Genomic DNA, 17,045 nt, shown 5'->3' on the forward strand with positions numbered 1-17,045 from the left:
GGAAGCAGAGGGAGAGACAAAGCAGACTCTGTGCTGAGCGTGGAGCCTGATGTGGGACTTGATCCTTTGACTGTGAGATCATAACCTGAGCTGAAACCAAGAGTCAGATGCTTAACTGACTGAGCCACCCAGGTGCCCCAGGAGTTGTTGATGGTAAGAAGTGTTAACAGGAAGTGTTTTTTTTTTTAATTTATTTTTTAAAATATTTTATTTATTTATTTGACAGAGCGAGTGAACCTGAGCAAGGAGAAGGGGCAGAGGGAGAGGGAGAAGCAGGTTCCCTGTTGAGTGAGGAGCCCGATGCAGGGGTCAATCCCAGGCCCCTGGGATCATGACCTGAGCTGAAGGCAGACATTTCACTGACTGAGCCACCCAAACACCTCAAGAGGAAGTGTTAATAACAAAATGCAGAAAAGCCACTGTGATGTGATTCTCTTTGTGTAAAACAAATAATGACAAAATATGCATGTACACGAGCATATGACTCTATGTTCTTATATGGGGATGGAATGAAATGTGTAAAATACATTCAAAAAAATCTGGAGCCCAGTTCCCAGAGACTCTACTTTAATTGTTTATGGGTAGGACCCGAACATGAGTGGCTTCTTTCAAAATTCCTTGGATCAGAGTTCTCAAATTTGCTGCACATTAGAATCGTTTGGGGAGTTTTAAAAAGTCCTGATGCTCAGGCCATGGCCCAGATGAATTAAATCAGGCTCCCTGGTCGTGGAACTCAGGCACAGGTGTTTTAAAATTCCCCAGGGGATTCCAATTGCCAAGTCTGGGGACCAGGCAGAGCTCCTGGTGTATATGGGGCTGAGAATCACTTCTGAGAGGGAAGGGAAGTCCTTTGGGTAGACTCCTACGGGAGAGGCATTTGATATCTACTTTAACCCTGGAAACAGGCCACGAATCAAGAACCTGCAAGGAAACAGAGGCTGTCTCCAGAGATCAAACAACCTGCCAGAAGTCTCAGAGCTCCGAGGTGGTGGAGGTTATCCTGAACCGCTCTCTCCCAGGTCAAGGAGGGTGATGGGAGTGGCGTTGAGAAGTCTTCCTGGCTTCTCAATCTCTCTTTTCTGAGATCACACGACTTGAAATTCCTTTAGTAAAGCTTCATTCCTCTGGGTTCCTCCTCCTAGGAGCTATTTAAAAAAAAAAAAAGGCACACACTCCTGGGAGGAATTGCATGTTAGTCAGATCTTGATGTCTGCCTAGCCAGTGCTGGGCATTTTGAAGGGAGGAGAGAGTTCGAGGGATGCTTAAATCTGGGGAAAGAATGTGAAGTAGGGTTGTCAATCTGATGTTGTCCCTTTTTTGTGCAAAACCTCTCATTCACTAGACTTACATCATCTTGTGTAATTGACACTTTGTGTCCATTGGCTAGCAACTCCCCATTACCGTGGCCTTCCCCCAACCCTGGTGCCTGGCAGCCATTCTACAAATTTGAGTATTTTAACTAGTGGAATATAAGTGGAATCATGCAGTATTTATCCTGCAGTTGGTTTATTTCCCTTATTATAAAGTCCTCAAGTTGTATCCATGTTGTTATGTACTGCATGATTTCCTTTGAGGCTGAATGATATCCCATCGTCTGTACACACCATGTTTTTTCATTCATCCATTATGGGCATTTAGGTTGTTCCCACATCTTGGCTATTATGAATAGTGTCTGGTTATTACAAATAAGCTACGTCTGTAAGATTTATTGAGTGCTTACTTACCATATGCCAGGAACTGTTTTGAATGCTTTACATATGTTAGTGCAAGTGAAAGTCACTACAGCCCTATGAAGTCTTTATCCCCACTTACAGATGAGGAAACCGAGGTCCAATTAGTTTGGCTCAACGTCATAGAATTAGTTAGTAGGTTGTAAACTGGAGTTTGAACCCAGTACAATCAGGCTCTATAAACAGTGACCTGATCACTATAATACCAAAAGTATTAAAAATCACAGTGATAATGACTGAGAGCAAACTGTATGTCAAACACTATTCTTGGTAAGGTGAAGATGTGACTTACACATCCACATAATCTTGGGGACAGGATCCAGCACGGTTTTCTAAGAGATTGGTTAATTCCAGAAATAATGCTCCTCCTTACGATTTTTGGGAGAGGGGTAGAGATGGGCTGCAATTAAGAGTTGGGCAGAGTGGCCGAGGGTAAAATTACCTCCTGCAGCTGTGGTATGTCCACCAAGCATTTCCTTGATTCATGCAGTTTTTAAAGCCAGAACTTTACTTATTACTGAGCGAGTGAGTCTGACGCAAGTCTACAGCATTTTGCTTTTTTTTTGTCTCCTCCCCAGTATTTTCCTCTTGTTGTGCTTTGTGCTTCACATGATCAGCTCACAGGTCAGGGGATTAGTCAAGAGCTAGGTGCTTGCGTTTAAAGGTCTTTAAAGGCCGCTCATTTGATTCTCTTCTTCCTTGCCTCCTTGGTGGTAATCTAAATGAGGGCTCCAGCTCTGTGCAGTTAGCGGTGGAGCTATGAGAATGAACCACCAGCCTCCCAATCAGTTCAGGTTCAAAGTCCCAACAGGGCTCTCTGCAGTGACACCTACACCCAATGCCCCCAGTGGGCCTGGGAAACACACACATCTCTAAACAACAACAAAAAACCCCATCCAAGTCACAGGCAGTCAACAATATCCAGAAACCGAAGACAGTATACAATAGCTCAGTGCCATTTATTTTGTAATGGCAAATCGATCCACTTTCCCAGCATCCTGCAACTTTTATTGAACTGGGCATCTAGCCATAGGATACGCCCCCAAACTCTCCTTAATTACATATTTGTTAATTACAAATTAATTACAAATTAGGAATGCTGTCTGCAGTCGTGACTGGCGTTGCAGTCCTGGTATCACAGAAAGGGCTTTTTTTCTCAAAAGGCTGCAGCAGTAGCAGGAGCAGCAGCAGCAGCAGCAGTTTTCCCGCCCTACTGAGCGCTCACTATAATGCGCTGGGCACTGCGCTAAGCGTGCCACCCGGCAAGGCCCGGGGGAGCGGCGGTGCACCCTCGGTTCCCGGCGCTCGCAGCCATTGTGGGGTGAGCGCTCGACCAGCGGCGCGCTGACACGCCCTCTCCGCGCGGCGACCCGCGGCCAGGGCAGGAGCGGGTGCTCGGTGCGTGCTCCGAGGAGCGGGCGGCTCCCGCGGGGGATGGAATCCTCGCCGCACCGCCCGCGGGTTCGCCTCGGCTGCGTGCGCTCCATGCGCCTCCCGGGCACGCGCTCCTAGCCCCGCCCGCGTGCGGCGGACGCACGGCCGCGAGCGCGCGCCCTCCCCGCGCCCCCGCGGCGGACGCACGGCCGCGAGCGCGCGTGCGCCCCTCCGAACGTCCCCGGGAGCCGCGCCAGAGCTAGCGCCGGGGCCGGGCGCGCAGGAGTGAAAAGGAGGCGGCGGCCGCGGCTGCGAGCAACAGATCCGGACGCCGCGAGCAGACGCGTTCTGCTGTTGGGCGATTTTTTTTTTAATTTCAAAAATATTATTAAATTAGAAAATCCTGCGTTTTTAAATGGCGCTGGCCCCAGGTCAGCGGGCGGTTTTCTCTGCTTCAAGATGGGCTTTGCTGTTTCTGTCGTGGGCACCAGTGGTGGCCTGATTGTCAGTCTTCTCCGGGCATTTTTAAGGCCAGGAGCCGAGCACTGCATGTAGGCGAATCACCCCGCAGAGCAGTTTGGCTTTTAAAATTATTGTTAGTATTTGGGGCAGTGGACAGCCGATCTTGGGCACTTCGTCCCCTTTGCAGAAGAGACTGTGAGTCGGAGGTGGGTCGCTGGGAGAGTGGAATTGCTCGCGGGTGAGCGAGCCCCGGCCCCGCGCACGGTCCAGGCGGCCCCGAGTGTGTGTCCTCTCCCTGCCGGCGCCGGGAAAATGGAGGCTGTGATTGAGAAGGAATGCAGCGCGCTCGGAGGCCTCTTCCAGACCATCATCAGCGACATGAAGGTAGGACGCCGGGGGCGCGGCTGCGGTGGCCGCGGTCGCGGCCGCGCACGGACCTCGCCGCGGTGCTTCGCCTCCACCCCCGGGCCAGCCGCCCGGCCCTTGCCTGAGCCGTGGCCGCCGGCCACCTGCGGGAGCGCTCCGGCCCGGTGTCACCTGCTCACCCGCGGCGCCGCTCCGGGCTCTGCTGGGTCACCGGGCGGGCTGCTTCTCTGGGGGTGTCTGATGCCCCCTGCCCTCTCCACGCTCATTGTCCCAGGGGGCGGCACCATCTCGTTTCCATGGGGGCGCAGGGCCCCGGGGTCCAAGTTTTCCATTGTCTGTCGCTGGACGGAGTGTCTGCGACCCGTGAAGACTGGGTCCCTGGGCGGACACCTGATTCCCCCGAGTCCGGGGTGGGGGGTGGGGGGGCTGGCGCGTTGGTGGGGAGGGGTATGGGGGCTGTGCCCGGCCGCGGGAACTGGCCCTCCCCCCTACCCCCCGTCCGAGAGCCTGGGAGAGAGGCCTCCCTCTCCCTCCTTGGCTTTCAGGTCCACCTGGCGGGGGGGAAGGGGGGCGGATCTGAGCAAATTAGGCATTAATTAGGCTGTTCCTAAGCTGGTGAGGGTGTGCATGCCTTCCCTCAGCCCTCCCCGAGGCCGCGGAGCAGAAGTTCCCAGAGTAGCCTTGCTGGGGACCCTCCTTCCACTGGCTGACGCTCCCAGCCTGAAGGCAAGATTGGGTTCTCCTAAACAACTGTATTTCCCCACACACGCACCCAACATACACAGACTCCAGGTTTTCTCTTGGAAGGATTGTGAAGATTTTGTGTGTGTGTGTGTGTTTCTCCCCGTGTGCGCGCGTGCGCGTGTGCGTGTGTGTGTGTGTGTGTGTGTGCATTGGGGGCGGAGAACAACACCCTGGTTTTTTCCTGCAAAGGGTGGGACAGGGGATAACCTGATCCTTGGATGTGGATTTTCTCGTGCATAGAGATAGACCGGGGCCCTGGGTTACTCATCTAAAGGAAATATAACCAGCCTCGCGAGCTGGCTGGAGGTGGGAATTGGAGGCGGTGGTGGGATTTTTTTTTTTTTTTTTCATGTGTATTTAGGGAGCTTCTCTTTGGCTCTTACCCAGCCCCAGTTTGCCTCAACAGATCCGGGGAGGTGGTGTTTAATTAAAAGCTCGGCTTCCAAACGAGTAGGCAGGTTGGGAAAGCTGTACAGCCGGTGGGTGTGGACAGCCCCTCTTCAGCCGCTGCCTGGGCGTTTGGAGGAGCTTTTGTCTGATGAAGTGTAAGGTTTAGAGAGGGTTTGGCCTGGGAGATGGACTTTGTGAAGGAATGCTCAGCTGTCACGCCTGCTTCCCCCTTTTAGAACCAACTGCCATCTCCCCAAGGGTGAACTTTTCCAAGGTGCCTCCATCCTGGTCTTGGGCCTCCTACAGAGCCTGTGTGTAGTGGTTTTCTTTCTTTTTTTTCTTCCTTTCTTTCTTCTTCTTCTTCTTCTTCTTCTTTTTTTTTTTTTTGTGTGAGAAATTGACATTCATGTAGCATTATCTTCCTCTAGACCCTGCTTGTCCAGGAATGCCTCTAATCCAGCCACTTGGAATTAGATGGATTATTCCCTGTTCAAAGACTGCCTCTTTCATTCCTTTGCCCTCAATCCACATTGACTTATTGAAGTGCTCTTTTGAGACAAAGATCGGTGTCCCTGCCTCAGACTCTGGGGTATTGCTTGTTAACTTAAATTCTGTACGCCTTATAATCAAAGATTTGGTTTGAGGCACACGTGTATTTTGATCACCAGGGGAAGAATTTGAGATGGGTTGGTGAAGTTGCTTGTGTGTTTCTTTTGTTTTTTGATTTTTTTTTGAAGAGAAATGGATGTTTCCAGTCTCTGAGTAGTAATAAGGACCCAGTGACCTAAAAGTTCTGCCCACTGCAGTCCCGGGGGGGGGGGGGGGATCCAGAGGGTTTTTTTTTTTTTTTTCTCTCTCTTTGTTCCTTAATCCACAATCCATCCAATCCCGGTTGTTTGTGTTTATAGTTTTGAACCCAAAGCCTTTCAGAAGATAGCCCACCACAGGATGGGCCCTCCGTTGTCTGTCTGTCAGCCCAGGGCTGCCCTCTAGCATTCTGGCCAGGGGAATTTGTGGGTGCCAAGGTGGCCTGTTTTTCCCTCTCAAGATTCCAGTTTAAAAATAAAGTTTTATTTAATGCCTTTTCAGTGCTGGATCTATAGTTTGTGGTTCCTGACTTCTTTCCCTTTGAATTTAGTAGGGTTTGTTCAACATCCTGTGGGAAGGCATTTATTTTAAGGTTGTTTGTTTTGTTTTGGCAAAGATTTGAAAAGCAAACTGGAGGGAAAGACTAAAACTTTCCTCGGGGTCTGCAGGATTCCAGACTTTTGGGGAGTAGAGGGAAGGAAAAAGAAAGGGGTAGACTGTTTTCCAAGACTGTTTACAGCGGAAGACAGTTGTTGAATATTTTAATGGATGGCAGTGGCATTTCAAAAGGGAATTTAAAAAAATCTGGGCCTAATAGGATAAGCAGTGCATGAAGTCACCACCAATCGAAAGTCAGACTTTAATATCTGAAGTCAGCTGGCTTTCTAATGACAAGTTTATCCTCTTTTTTATCTTCTTTGAACTGCCATGATGGGTTTCTGATGTCTTTGGTCCCCTTCTATCTGCTTTGAAGGACAAGTGTAAATGTTAGAAACCCGTTTGGAATGCCATCTTGAGAAAATTTTTAGGTTATTTTCCCAGGAGTAATGCTGGACTGGGGTAAGGAAAAAAAAAATTTTTTTTTTTTTTTTAGTAGCATTTGATTCTCCAAAATGTACAGCAACACAGGAAGGGAGTTAATTTCCTCTTTAGAGAAAAAAAAAGAAAAGAAAAGAAAAGAAAAGAAAACAAAAAAATTAAGTAGTATCAAGGCCTAACACCATACATCTTCCAACACCAAAAACCTCAAGACATTGAAAAGCTGGAGAGGAATCTTCTGCTTTTTTTCCTAGGGATCCTTCATCTGGCTAAATCCTCAGCTGTCAGGGTGCTGGAAGGGTGCGGAAGAAACCTTCACCCTTGTTCCACTGGGATCTAGCAGCAGCTGTTAAATAACTTATTGATTCCTTGCCGGGAGGAAACCTTGTGTTTTTTCCCTGTCTTCCACCCTACTGTGGTGGTGGCCACTAATGATGGTGGTATGCAGAATCACTTACTGGCTGCCTTTCCGCCCATCCGCATAAATCAAGTTGTCTGGTGTGATCTGGTCTCAAAGGAAAGGGGAGATGAGATTCACGTGGCTGGAGGCTAGGGCCCATCGCCTGTTTGTCTGGGGGAACAGTAGCTTGACGCTGTGAAAGGCCATTTGACTGGCTTCAGATGTTTGACAATGGTTAGACATTAAAGAGGTTCTAGAATCTTTTTGGAGTTTCCATTCAAGTACCAAGAAAAACAGGCTAAATGCTGCCAACAGCAGGAAGGTTTGAGCCGTTACTTTTTTAAAAAAAATTTATTGAGATATAATGGACGTATAACATTATATTAGTTTTAGATGTACAACACAGGGATTTGATACTTTTCGCTTTTAAAAATTATTGTTTTCTTAATTTATTTACTATTTATTTGAATGCTTAGGTAACTGAACCAGCAAAGAATTTGGTGATGTTTGGGGAGCTTTTAAGACCAAGAGACTGGCCAAACTCAAGGGCAAGTCACTGTAGATATCTTTCTTCTTTTAATAATTAACTTGGGTTTTTTTGTTTGTGTGTGTGTGTGTGTGTGTGTGTGTGTTTTAAGTTGGATGCTGAAAACCAAATATTTTCCTCAGCCTTGTTGGACAAGAATCACCATGTCAGGAGCTGAACTGGGCCTGATGCAGGGAGAACTTTGTACTAGGTTCGAGAATGTGCTGGGGGTTATGTAATGGGACTGGGGGGGATGGACACCCAACCACACCTCGAATTCCCTACCCTACCTCTCCCTGTAGAGAGGGGTGTCCTGTTACCAACACCTGTGCTGAGCAGAATAGGGGCCTTGTTCAGTTCCTCTCCACTGCCCCCTACCTCTGTTTGCACTGGTAGCCTCTCTCCTAAGTTCTGCCTAAAATTAGAGCTGGTAAAGGGACTTCTTAAATTCCATGGAAATCTTTTGTGGTTCGAAGGCATGACACGGTATTTTCCCCGCAGTTATCATAGATCAAGAATGTGGGTATTGGGTCCAGCGCTGGATAATGATTTCAGGGTTGTTCCCCCTGCCCTCCCCACACTGCTCTGGCTTTGGGGTTTCTGTCAGACGAGAGGCTCCCTTCCTCCGTGTTTATCGAGGGCCTGCTATGTGGAAGGTCTCTCTTGCTGGACAGCGAGGAGCCAGAGAACCAGCAAGGCCTGCTCTTGGAGAGCTGCTTGTCCTGTGGGCCCGAAGTAGGTAACATTAAGTAGCCTATGGGGGCCACGAACGAAGGGCATCGATTAGATTTTGAAAGGACTTCTCTTTTACTCTTCAAAAAAAATTTTTTTTTCTCTAGAAAGATACTGAAAACCCAGCGAAGGCCTCCAAGAGCAGCCAGGTGCTCTGAGGGAGGCTGGCAACCTTGTCTATGGAGACACACAGAGAGGCAGGACAAGCAGAGCCCTTGTAAAGTACAGATGGGCCCTGGGTTGGTTGTTCTAAGCAAATGGCTGTGTTTGCCCAGGATTTTACAACTTCCTCAGTTTGGGCCTGTGGGAGAAGAAGGTGAAGTGAAGATGTCATAAAATTGGCTGCAGGGGAGCTGCCCAGAATGGGTACCTGTTCTGAGACTGAGGACTTCTGCTGTGTAGATCAGTCTGTTTGGCTTTTTAGGTGCAAATCTTGTCCACGTTTAGAAAGAGGTCTTTTTTTGGGGGGCGTCTTGGCTTGAGTGCTTCTGTGGGAAAATCCCATATATATCATATTTAAACAAATTGTGTAGAACTTGTTGCTCCACGCTATGAACCTTTTTTTTTTTTTTTTAAATATTTTATTTATTTATTTGACAGAGATCACAAGTAGGCAGAGAAGCGGGGGGGGGGGGGGGGGGGGGAGAGCAGGCTCCCTGCTGAGCAGAGAGCCCAATGCAGGGCTCCGTCCTAAGACCCTGGGATCATGACCTGAGCTGAAGGCAGAGGCTTAACCCCCCCCCCCCCCCCCCCCCCCCCCGAGCCACCCAGGCGCCCACACACTGTGAACCTTTATGTTCTGAATTTCTGCAGATAGTGATGGCTCACATGGAGAGAAGGTCAATTCTAGGTCATGGCTTGCATGGAAGATGAGCAGAGTTTGAATTCTGCCTGGCTCAGCTATCAGTTCTTACGAGAGTAGCAGGTACTTGTAATTCTGGAGCATTTACTGAGCACCAGCAAGCTTGCAAGCACTGAGCTCAGTGCTATGATTCAGCAAGTAAAGATAAAGAATTTCCAGTTAAATTTGGATTTGAGGTAAATAGCAAACAGCTCCTTAGTATAAGCATGTTCTGTCCATCCTAGGGCTTCTCAGCTACTGGCCCTTTGTACTTTGAACTGCTCTTTTGCATCCAGGGGAAGGAAAGAGCTGAAATGTTAGCTGTCAATATGGCCAGCTCATTGGAGGTGGTTAAAATGTTTGGAGGTTGGAAAGGTTGAAATTATTGATCTGTTGGGCACGGTTTCTATAATTTTCATCTGGGCTTTTCCATCTTCCCGGGGATGGGTGAGAGCTGGCAAGATTCCTTCTGCAGGAGACTGTTTAGGTGCTCAGATTGGGAATGGAAAAATGAGATCATTTCGAGGTCTCCCATTACTTCTCGGAACTGCCTTCAGGACACTTTCCCCTTAAGCCTACACCTCTGCAAAAACAAAGACATACCTCTCCTGGAACCAAACAAAAGCCAAAGGCAGAGTTAGCTGCCTAGGACATCAGAGGAGAAGTATTTGGGGCTCCTTAGAGGGAACTGATGGATGAAGTATTTGGGGCTCCTTAGAGGGAACTAACTGATGGATGCCTTAAGCTGTTTAACTCAGGTTTGCAGATTGCACTGCTGATATAGCCTTATTAAGTAGCAAACCGGAGAGACAAATGGAGTAAATTAATTGGCTGAGCTTCGAGAAAGCCCATTGTATTCGATGGCGGAGGTTCTCCCTTGAATTAGTTGGGAGGCTGCGCCAGGTTTCCTTTGAGTATCTGACAGTCACACATGAAACCCCCAAAAGTGAAATCCAAGCCACCCAGCGTGGATTCCAGAGCAGCCCACCCCTTGTCCGTGTTCCCCACCTCTTAGCCCAGGGAGGACCTGGGCTGTGTGTCTCGGCTGCTTCCCGATTTAAGATGCTCTCGTGTGCCACCTGCGTATAGTAGATGCTCAGTGTTCACGGCATGTGGCGAACACGGGGCCGGCAGGGACTTGGGGGGAACCCGCCATGTGCCAGGCATTGCACTGAGTGCTTGGCGTGCTTGGTTTCACGTCATCCTCACATCAGCCCCACTTTACGGATGAGAAAACTGAGGCTCTTTGAAGAGCGGCGGTAACTTATCCAAGGCCTTGGTGAGGGGGATTGGTTCAGACCTTGGCCGATTGGATTCCCAAAGCTGGAGCTCTTTAGACCGTGCTGCAGGTGGTGGTAGGGCAGGAGGAATGGATTTCTTTCTAGAGGGCAGCATACAGAATTCCACTCGCTGGGTTCTACAGGAGGCTCAAGGAAGGAATCAGGGTCTTATTTCTGTGCGTGGAGCCGGGAGCCAGTCTGGAGGCCCGAACTTGAGCTCAGATGCTGTGGGGACTGTTGTGGGGCGGGTGGCTCCCATTTGGTCGTCATTTTTGTGGAAGTCATTGAATGTAGGATGTATTGACCTATCGTGGCTTCCTTCCCTCTCCCACTCACCGGTCTTCTCTGACAGACCAACCTGGACTTCTCCTTTCTTTTTCTTCTGGGTGTGTAGAGGGGAAAGAAGCTATGGGCCCGGCTCTGGCCTGTCACCCTTGGCTCCTGTCCTTGTCCCCATACAAAGTAGCCACAGTCTTTCCTGTGACTGGCCAGAGGGCTGTGTTGCTATGTCCCGGGAACCCCTCGGTTCCTAAGACTGGGCGACTGTGCAAGCCTGGCATCCCTCTCTAATTATATGAGTTAAATAAGTTCACCCAAAGTTCAAATGACGCTTCTAAGGGAACTCCTTACCTTGAACTTATTTTGTGTCCAGCCCTGGAACTCTCTTGTAAAAGAGCTTTTCTGTACTTAATGATGTCCCGGTAGCTCTCCAGTTTAGTTGAATCTGTAGAGCCATTTCAGGTTTGCGTTTGAAGTTGATGGGATCGCCAAAACCTGCCCCCGCCCCCCCCCCCTCCGAATCCCCTCTTTCTTTTGCTGATTCTTTTTATATACGACCTTGGTCATAGTTTCTAAGTGGTTTTTCTTTTCCTGTCTAGTTTAAGTGGGTTAAAAAAAATTGAGTGCCGCTTGAGCTGTGTGTCTTTTTATTTGTTTTCTTCCCCTTGAAGAATTTGGGCAACTGTAAAATATTAGCTTGCTCAGTATGAGTGGCCTCCTAAGTCCTGGAGGTGGACAGCAGGTTTTTTTGCCTGGGACTCCCTTCCCTGCCACCTCCCACAGGGCAGGGGTCTCTAGCGGCTAGAGGAGTGGGTCTGGCCAGAGGAGGTGGCTCTGGGCTGGTGTGCCCCTCCTGGTAGAATGTGCTTGGTTACAGGCAGGAGAGTGTGGGATATCCCGTGAGCTTTTAAGACAGTGATCCCTGGACCTATTCCCTGGAGGTTCTGAGTCCCTACTTCCGGGGGACATCCTGAGCATTCACATTTTTATTTTTTTAAAGCACTTGCAGGTAATTCTAATGTGTAGTCAGGCTTGGAAACCACTGAGTCATACACATTTTTAGCACCCTCAAAAGTACTTTCTCAGCCTCACTGAGGTCTGAGTAAAAGCATGTTTTGATGTTTGTGCATCATCATGAATATGCTAAGCGCTGTTGAACTGGACACTTAAGAAGGACCGAGATGCTAGATTGCATGTTGTGTGTGTTTTACCCTGATTAAAAATAAATTTATAGTGAAACATTAAATAAATTGAAATATAAAGATAGTAGAAAAAGCATTTTAGAATACGTAATGATTTTAACTACACAGTATTGTCCGATACGATTTTCTGCCATGATGGAAATTGTCAAATATGTTAACCATCCGCCACATGTGACTACTGAGCACTTGGAGTATGGCGAGTGTGACCAAGGAACTATTAAGTTTTATTCACTTTTGTTTAAATAGCCTTATGTGGCTAATAACCACCATATTGGATGGTGTAGATCTATAACATACCCTCTAAGTAAAAACAGGGAGCTTCCTGCACACCTTCTGCTCCCATCAGGGCCCTTCATTGGCTCCAGGCCCCTCCTATGGAAATTCCAGAGCTCCCGCTGACCTTGGAGTCAGAGATCTGCTTTTCCATCCTGTAGGCAAGTTACTTAATCTCTCAGCCTCCTTTTCCTCTTCTGTATGAGGGTCTAAGAAATTACCCACCTCAGAGGCTTCTGAAACAGGGCTGTGCTGGCTACGCGCTCCACACCTTGCCTTGCCCACTGGCACTCGGGTGTGAGCTGCTTTTGCTGTTCCGGTCACTGGTCACTGGTCACTGTAGTAATTCTTTCCACCACTTCAGGCAAAAGCCACCCCACCCTTGACCAAGCTGTATTTAGAGTTTGCACTGAAGTTGCAGGAAATGGAGAAGTTGAGTTGTTTTTTTCTTGCTAAGTCAATTACTCTTGAGTTCATTATAACCTCATCTGCCTCTGCTGGGTCCATTTGCATTTCTCTGTTTGCATACCTACTGTCCATAAAGGGAGGGGGAGGGCTGGGTGCCTGGCTGAGATCTTCAGGGCTTTTAATGCTTAAAAAAAAAATCTTTCAGAGGGTGCCTGGGTGGCTCAATGGATTAAGCCGCTACCTTTGGCTCAGGTCATGATATCAGGTCCTGGGATTGAGTCCCTCATTGGGCTCTCTGTTCAGCAAGGAGCCTGCTTCTCTCTCTCTCTTTCTCTCTCTGCCTGCCTGTCTGCTTACTTGGGATCTCTCTGTCAAATAAATAAATAAAATCTTTAAAAAAAAAAAAATGTTTTCCAGAGATGTTTGCATCAGGGTAAGGGGAGAGGAGCAGCTTTGTAAAGACTGTCTTTTTCTATCTACATTGAGTTCCCCCTTCTTTTTCTGGAGTGACCACCAGGAAAAGTGGCCGCTTTGCCTCCTAGCCTGCGCTGTAGCAGTAGCTTGGCACGGATTTTCTGTGGACTTAGCCATATTTGGGTTCTTCCTACCTGCCTACCTGCCAGTTGTGTCCCACCTGCTTTAGCCTGGGATTCAAGGACCCTGCGCTTGGGCCCTAGCTAAGTGGTCTGCTGTATGCCTAGTGCTCTCCATCCTGGTGTCCGTGGTCTCTTGGAACACATCCTGTGCCCCTCATTCTTGCTGTTTTTTCTGCTTGGAAGTCATTTCTACATTGCTGTCCACTGAAACCTTTCTCATCCTTTAAAGCCCCACCACAGAGTTATCTCCACTTTTCCACCAACCCAGATACCCTTGGGCATTCTTCACATTCTCTGTCGAGTCTGCAAGTATTACATTCTACCTCATGTGAGTGCCCTTGGGCTTTGAAGCCTGGCTCTGCCACTTCCTGGGTAGATTGCTTTGGGCGAGTTTCTCAACCTCCTGAGACTTGATTTTTCTTATCTTTAAAATGGGGGAACCCATACTTCCCTCTGAGAGTTGTAGAGGCTTCAGAGAAAGTAAATGTTAAGGGCTTAGCATGAAATAAATGCTAAATAAAATGCTCTTGTGTATCAGAGCTACCCTGGTAGTTTCTAGTGGAGTACCCTGTGATAACGGCACTCAGATGTTTCAGAAAATACAAGAGACCGGGACGCCTGGGTGGCTCAGTGGGTTAAGCCTCTGCCTTTGGCTCAGGTCAGGATCTCAGGGTCCTGGGATGGAGGCCTGCATTGGGCTCTCTGCTCGGCAGGGAGCCTGCTTCCTCCTCTCTCTCTCTTTCTGCTTGCCTCTGCCTACTTGTGATCTCTCTCTGTCAAATAAATAAATAAAATCTTTAAAAAAAACTGTAAGTCCACTTTGATAATGCAATGGAGAACATCGCAGTGCTTTTCAAATTTCAACGTATGAGTAATTTGAGAGAATACACACACATTCAACAGACATGTTGACGAGCCTCCTGTGGTCCAGGCATTGCTGTGGGTAGTGGTTGCCCTAAAGTTGTTTTGTCTAGAAGAGAAGCAGCGGGATCATAGGGAGGGCCTCTGATTGTCACTGGGAGTGGGAGGACATAGTCAGGGGAGGCTTCGGTACGAGTGACACCCAAACTAGACGTGCATTTCACTTTCCCTGTTTCCTAAGCACAACCATGCATTATTCTAGTGTCTTACCAGTAGACTGTTAACTTTTCCCAACAACCCAGTGGTTGCTGCTATAATTCCCACTTTACAGATGGGGAAACTGAGGTTCAGAGAGGGGAAGCCATTTGCCCACATCATACAGCTCGTGAGAGGGAAGGCTGGGATTTGAACCCCCGGCGGTCTGGCTCCAGGGTCTGGGCTCAGCCGCTGTGGTGGGCTGTCTCTTTTGGGATTCTGTAATGGGTGTGTTTCATCGATCTCTTTGAGGTTTGTTCTATCTGTACCTTTAGGACTCAGGATGCACCAGATAAAGCCTAACAATTGAGGGGCTCCTCTGAGCTGCTTCAAGAAGCTTAAGGACCTTCTCTCTCTTTAAAGCAGAGTTAGGCCCAGCCGAAAAGATGCTATTGGGTGGTTGACTCTCCCCATGGGTGCCTCTAATTTGTCAGCAGAGGGAGTAGGTGGGGAGCAGACAGGGTGTGAGCACGAGGGGTGTGACAACCAGGAGACACTTGTTTGTTTTGCCAAAGAAACCCCCTCCATCAGGTCGCCCCAGTAACGGGCTCTGCGCCCCACATGGCTGAGCGCAAAACAGGAAAGGGGGATATTTGCAGCAGGAGGCTGGAAATGCTTGAGATTAGTTTCCAGGGAGACCTCAGTTTCACTTCTGAGGCCTGGCTTGCTTGCGCGGGGCTCCTGCCTCTGAGCACGGAGTCATTAAGGAAGTCTTTGAATTTGGTTTAATGGTCGCTCTTTGTTTTGAAGTGATTGTTTACTGAACCTTCAAAGCCAGCTCTCCAGCAGGATGTGATCTCGGGCCTGAATAATTGGATGAGGCACCCCAATAGGAAGCAAGTAGTGGGGAGCAGAGCCAGGAGGAGCGAGCTGGTGGCCAAGCCTTTGGCATCCCAGCACTCAGAAGGTCTGCAGGCTGCTGCCGGAGGGACTGAGGTTGCCTTGCAGCCAGGAGTAGACCTGAAGCAAGGGTCCCCTGGAACCTGGCCTCTTTGATGTTGTGCTGGCCTTAATTAGGGACACCCTAATTAAGTCACTAAGGAGGAAGCTTATTCCTAAAAAAAAAAAAAAATTAGCCAAGTGTTTTGCGAACATTTCATGAGGGATTACTTATCAAAGATTATGCAAGCTGTATAAAGTTAGTGGAAGCAAAACTAAGAAATTTCAATTAAGTAAAAAATAAAACTCACCCATAACTGTTTGATGACAAAGTGGGTTATGTAGACACAGTTTAGACAAAGGTTCATGCGGCCCACGCTGTGCCAGAAATTTATTTTTTCACTTAGCTCTTCATTTTCGTTGCCTTCCCGTGTATGCAGTTACAAACCATGTCAGTTTTAATGTTGTGTGATGTTCTGTTGTTTGGTATGTGTAATTCATTTATTCCGTTGACCTGGATTTGAGGACCGACCCTGTGCTAGGTTCTGTGTTAAGCGCTGGGGGTGGAGCAGTAAACAAAATGGACATAGTCCCTGCCCCCTTGGAGCTTACATTCTAGGGCAGTGGGGGACAGACGAAGTCGTTCTTCTGTGTCTTAGGAGGATTATGTGCAGTGGGGAAAAACAGAGCAGGGACAGTGTTGTTGTTTTGAAAAACCGTGGCTAGGGGAACCTGGGTGGCTCAGTGGGTTAAGCCTCTGCCTTCAGCTTAGGTCATTATCTCAGAGTCTGGGATCGAGTCCCACATTGGGCTCTCTGCTTGGCAGGGAGCCTGCTTCCTCCTCTCTCTCTCTCTCTGCCTGCCTCTCTGCCTACTTGTGATCTCTGTCTATCTAATGAATAAATAAAAATCTTAAAAAAAAAAAAAAAGAAAGAAAGAAAACCCATGGCTAGGGAAGGCCTCCCAGAGCAGGTGACCCTTGAGCCATGCGTTGGGAAGTATGTGCATATGTGCATATCGGAGAAAGAATGTTCCAGGCCAGGGCAGAGCATGTGTGAGGCCTTCAGGTGGGCACTGGTTCCATATGTTCCCGGCTGATGTCGTGTTTAGGCTGTGTCCCATTTTTCACTAATTAGAAGCAACATGGCAGTGAGTATATCCTTATAGCTAGACGCTGATCTGCATGGATAGTTTCCCCTGAAGGCTTTCTCCTGGGTCAAAGGTACGGACTTTTCCAGGCATTTCACACACGTTGCCGTTCAAAAAGCGCGTGTCCGTTCGTCCTCCTGCATGCGCGTGCTCATCACTGGGGGTTCGTCTCCAGGAGCTAGACTTGCATATCAGGGTGGAAATTGCTAGGCCATAGCTTGCTGGGCCTCAGAGGGACGAGATGTCTTTACTTGGTATGGTGATGTTCTTTTTTTTTTTTTTTTTTTAAATTTTATTTATTTGAGAGAGAGAAAGAGGGGACAAGCACAGGGCGGGAGAAGCAGACTCCCTGCTCAGCAGGGAGCCCACTGTGGGGCTGGATCCCAAGACCTGGGATCATGACCTGAGCCAAAGGCAGACGCTTAACCCACTGAGTCACCCAGGTGCCCCTGGTGTGTGGATTTTCAAATCTTGCTGTGTGTGATTTTAGCAAGAAAGTAGGACTGTCCCCTGGGCGTGTGTGTTCAGTGCGGGTGTCTGGGCCCCCCACCCCAGAGATTTTGATTGTGTAGCTCTGGGGTGAGGCTCAGGCGTCTGTAGTCCTAGCAAGACGTTCCTAGTGCGTCTTCGGGGGGTTGTGAGTATACCAGGAGCAGGGGGATGTGGGAGTGG

General features: G+C 48.6%; 1 protein-coding gene across 18 annotated transcripts in view; it reads left to right on the top strand.

Annotated features, from left to right (window-relative positions):
- The first annotated feature begins 3,344 nt into the window (after nucleotides 1–3,344).
- MTSS1 (MTSS I-BAR domain containing 1) overlaps nucleotides 3,345–17,045 on the top strand; it is a 157,326-nt gene continuing 143,625 nt past the window's right edge. For 7 of the 18 annotated variants that reach the window (XM_059165651.1, XM_059165649.1, XM_059165659.1 and 4 more), the window contains exon 1: nucleotides 3,348–3,950. In XM_059165651.1, coding sequence (XP_059021634.1) covers nucleotides 3,879–3,950 — 72 coding nt within the window. In that variant the 5' untranslated portion in view covers nucleotides 3,348–3,878. Of the gene's footprint in view, nucleotides 3,951–17,045 lie in introns of all 18 variants that reach the window. The other 11 variants (XM_059165644.1, XM_059165648.1, XM_059165646.1 and 8 more) reach the window with 3 other exon arrangements.

Source organism: Mustela lutreola, chromosome 3, assembly GCF_030435805.1.
Source record: "Mustela lutreola isolate mMusLut2 chromosome 3, mMusLut2.pri, whole genome shotgun sequence".
NCBI classification, from domain to species: Eukaryota; Metazoa; Chordata; class Mammalia; order Carnivora; family Mustelidae; genus Mustela; species Mustela lutreola.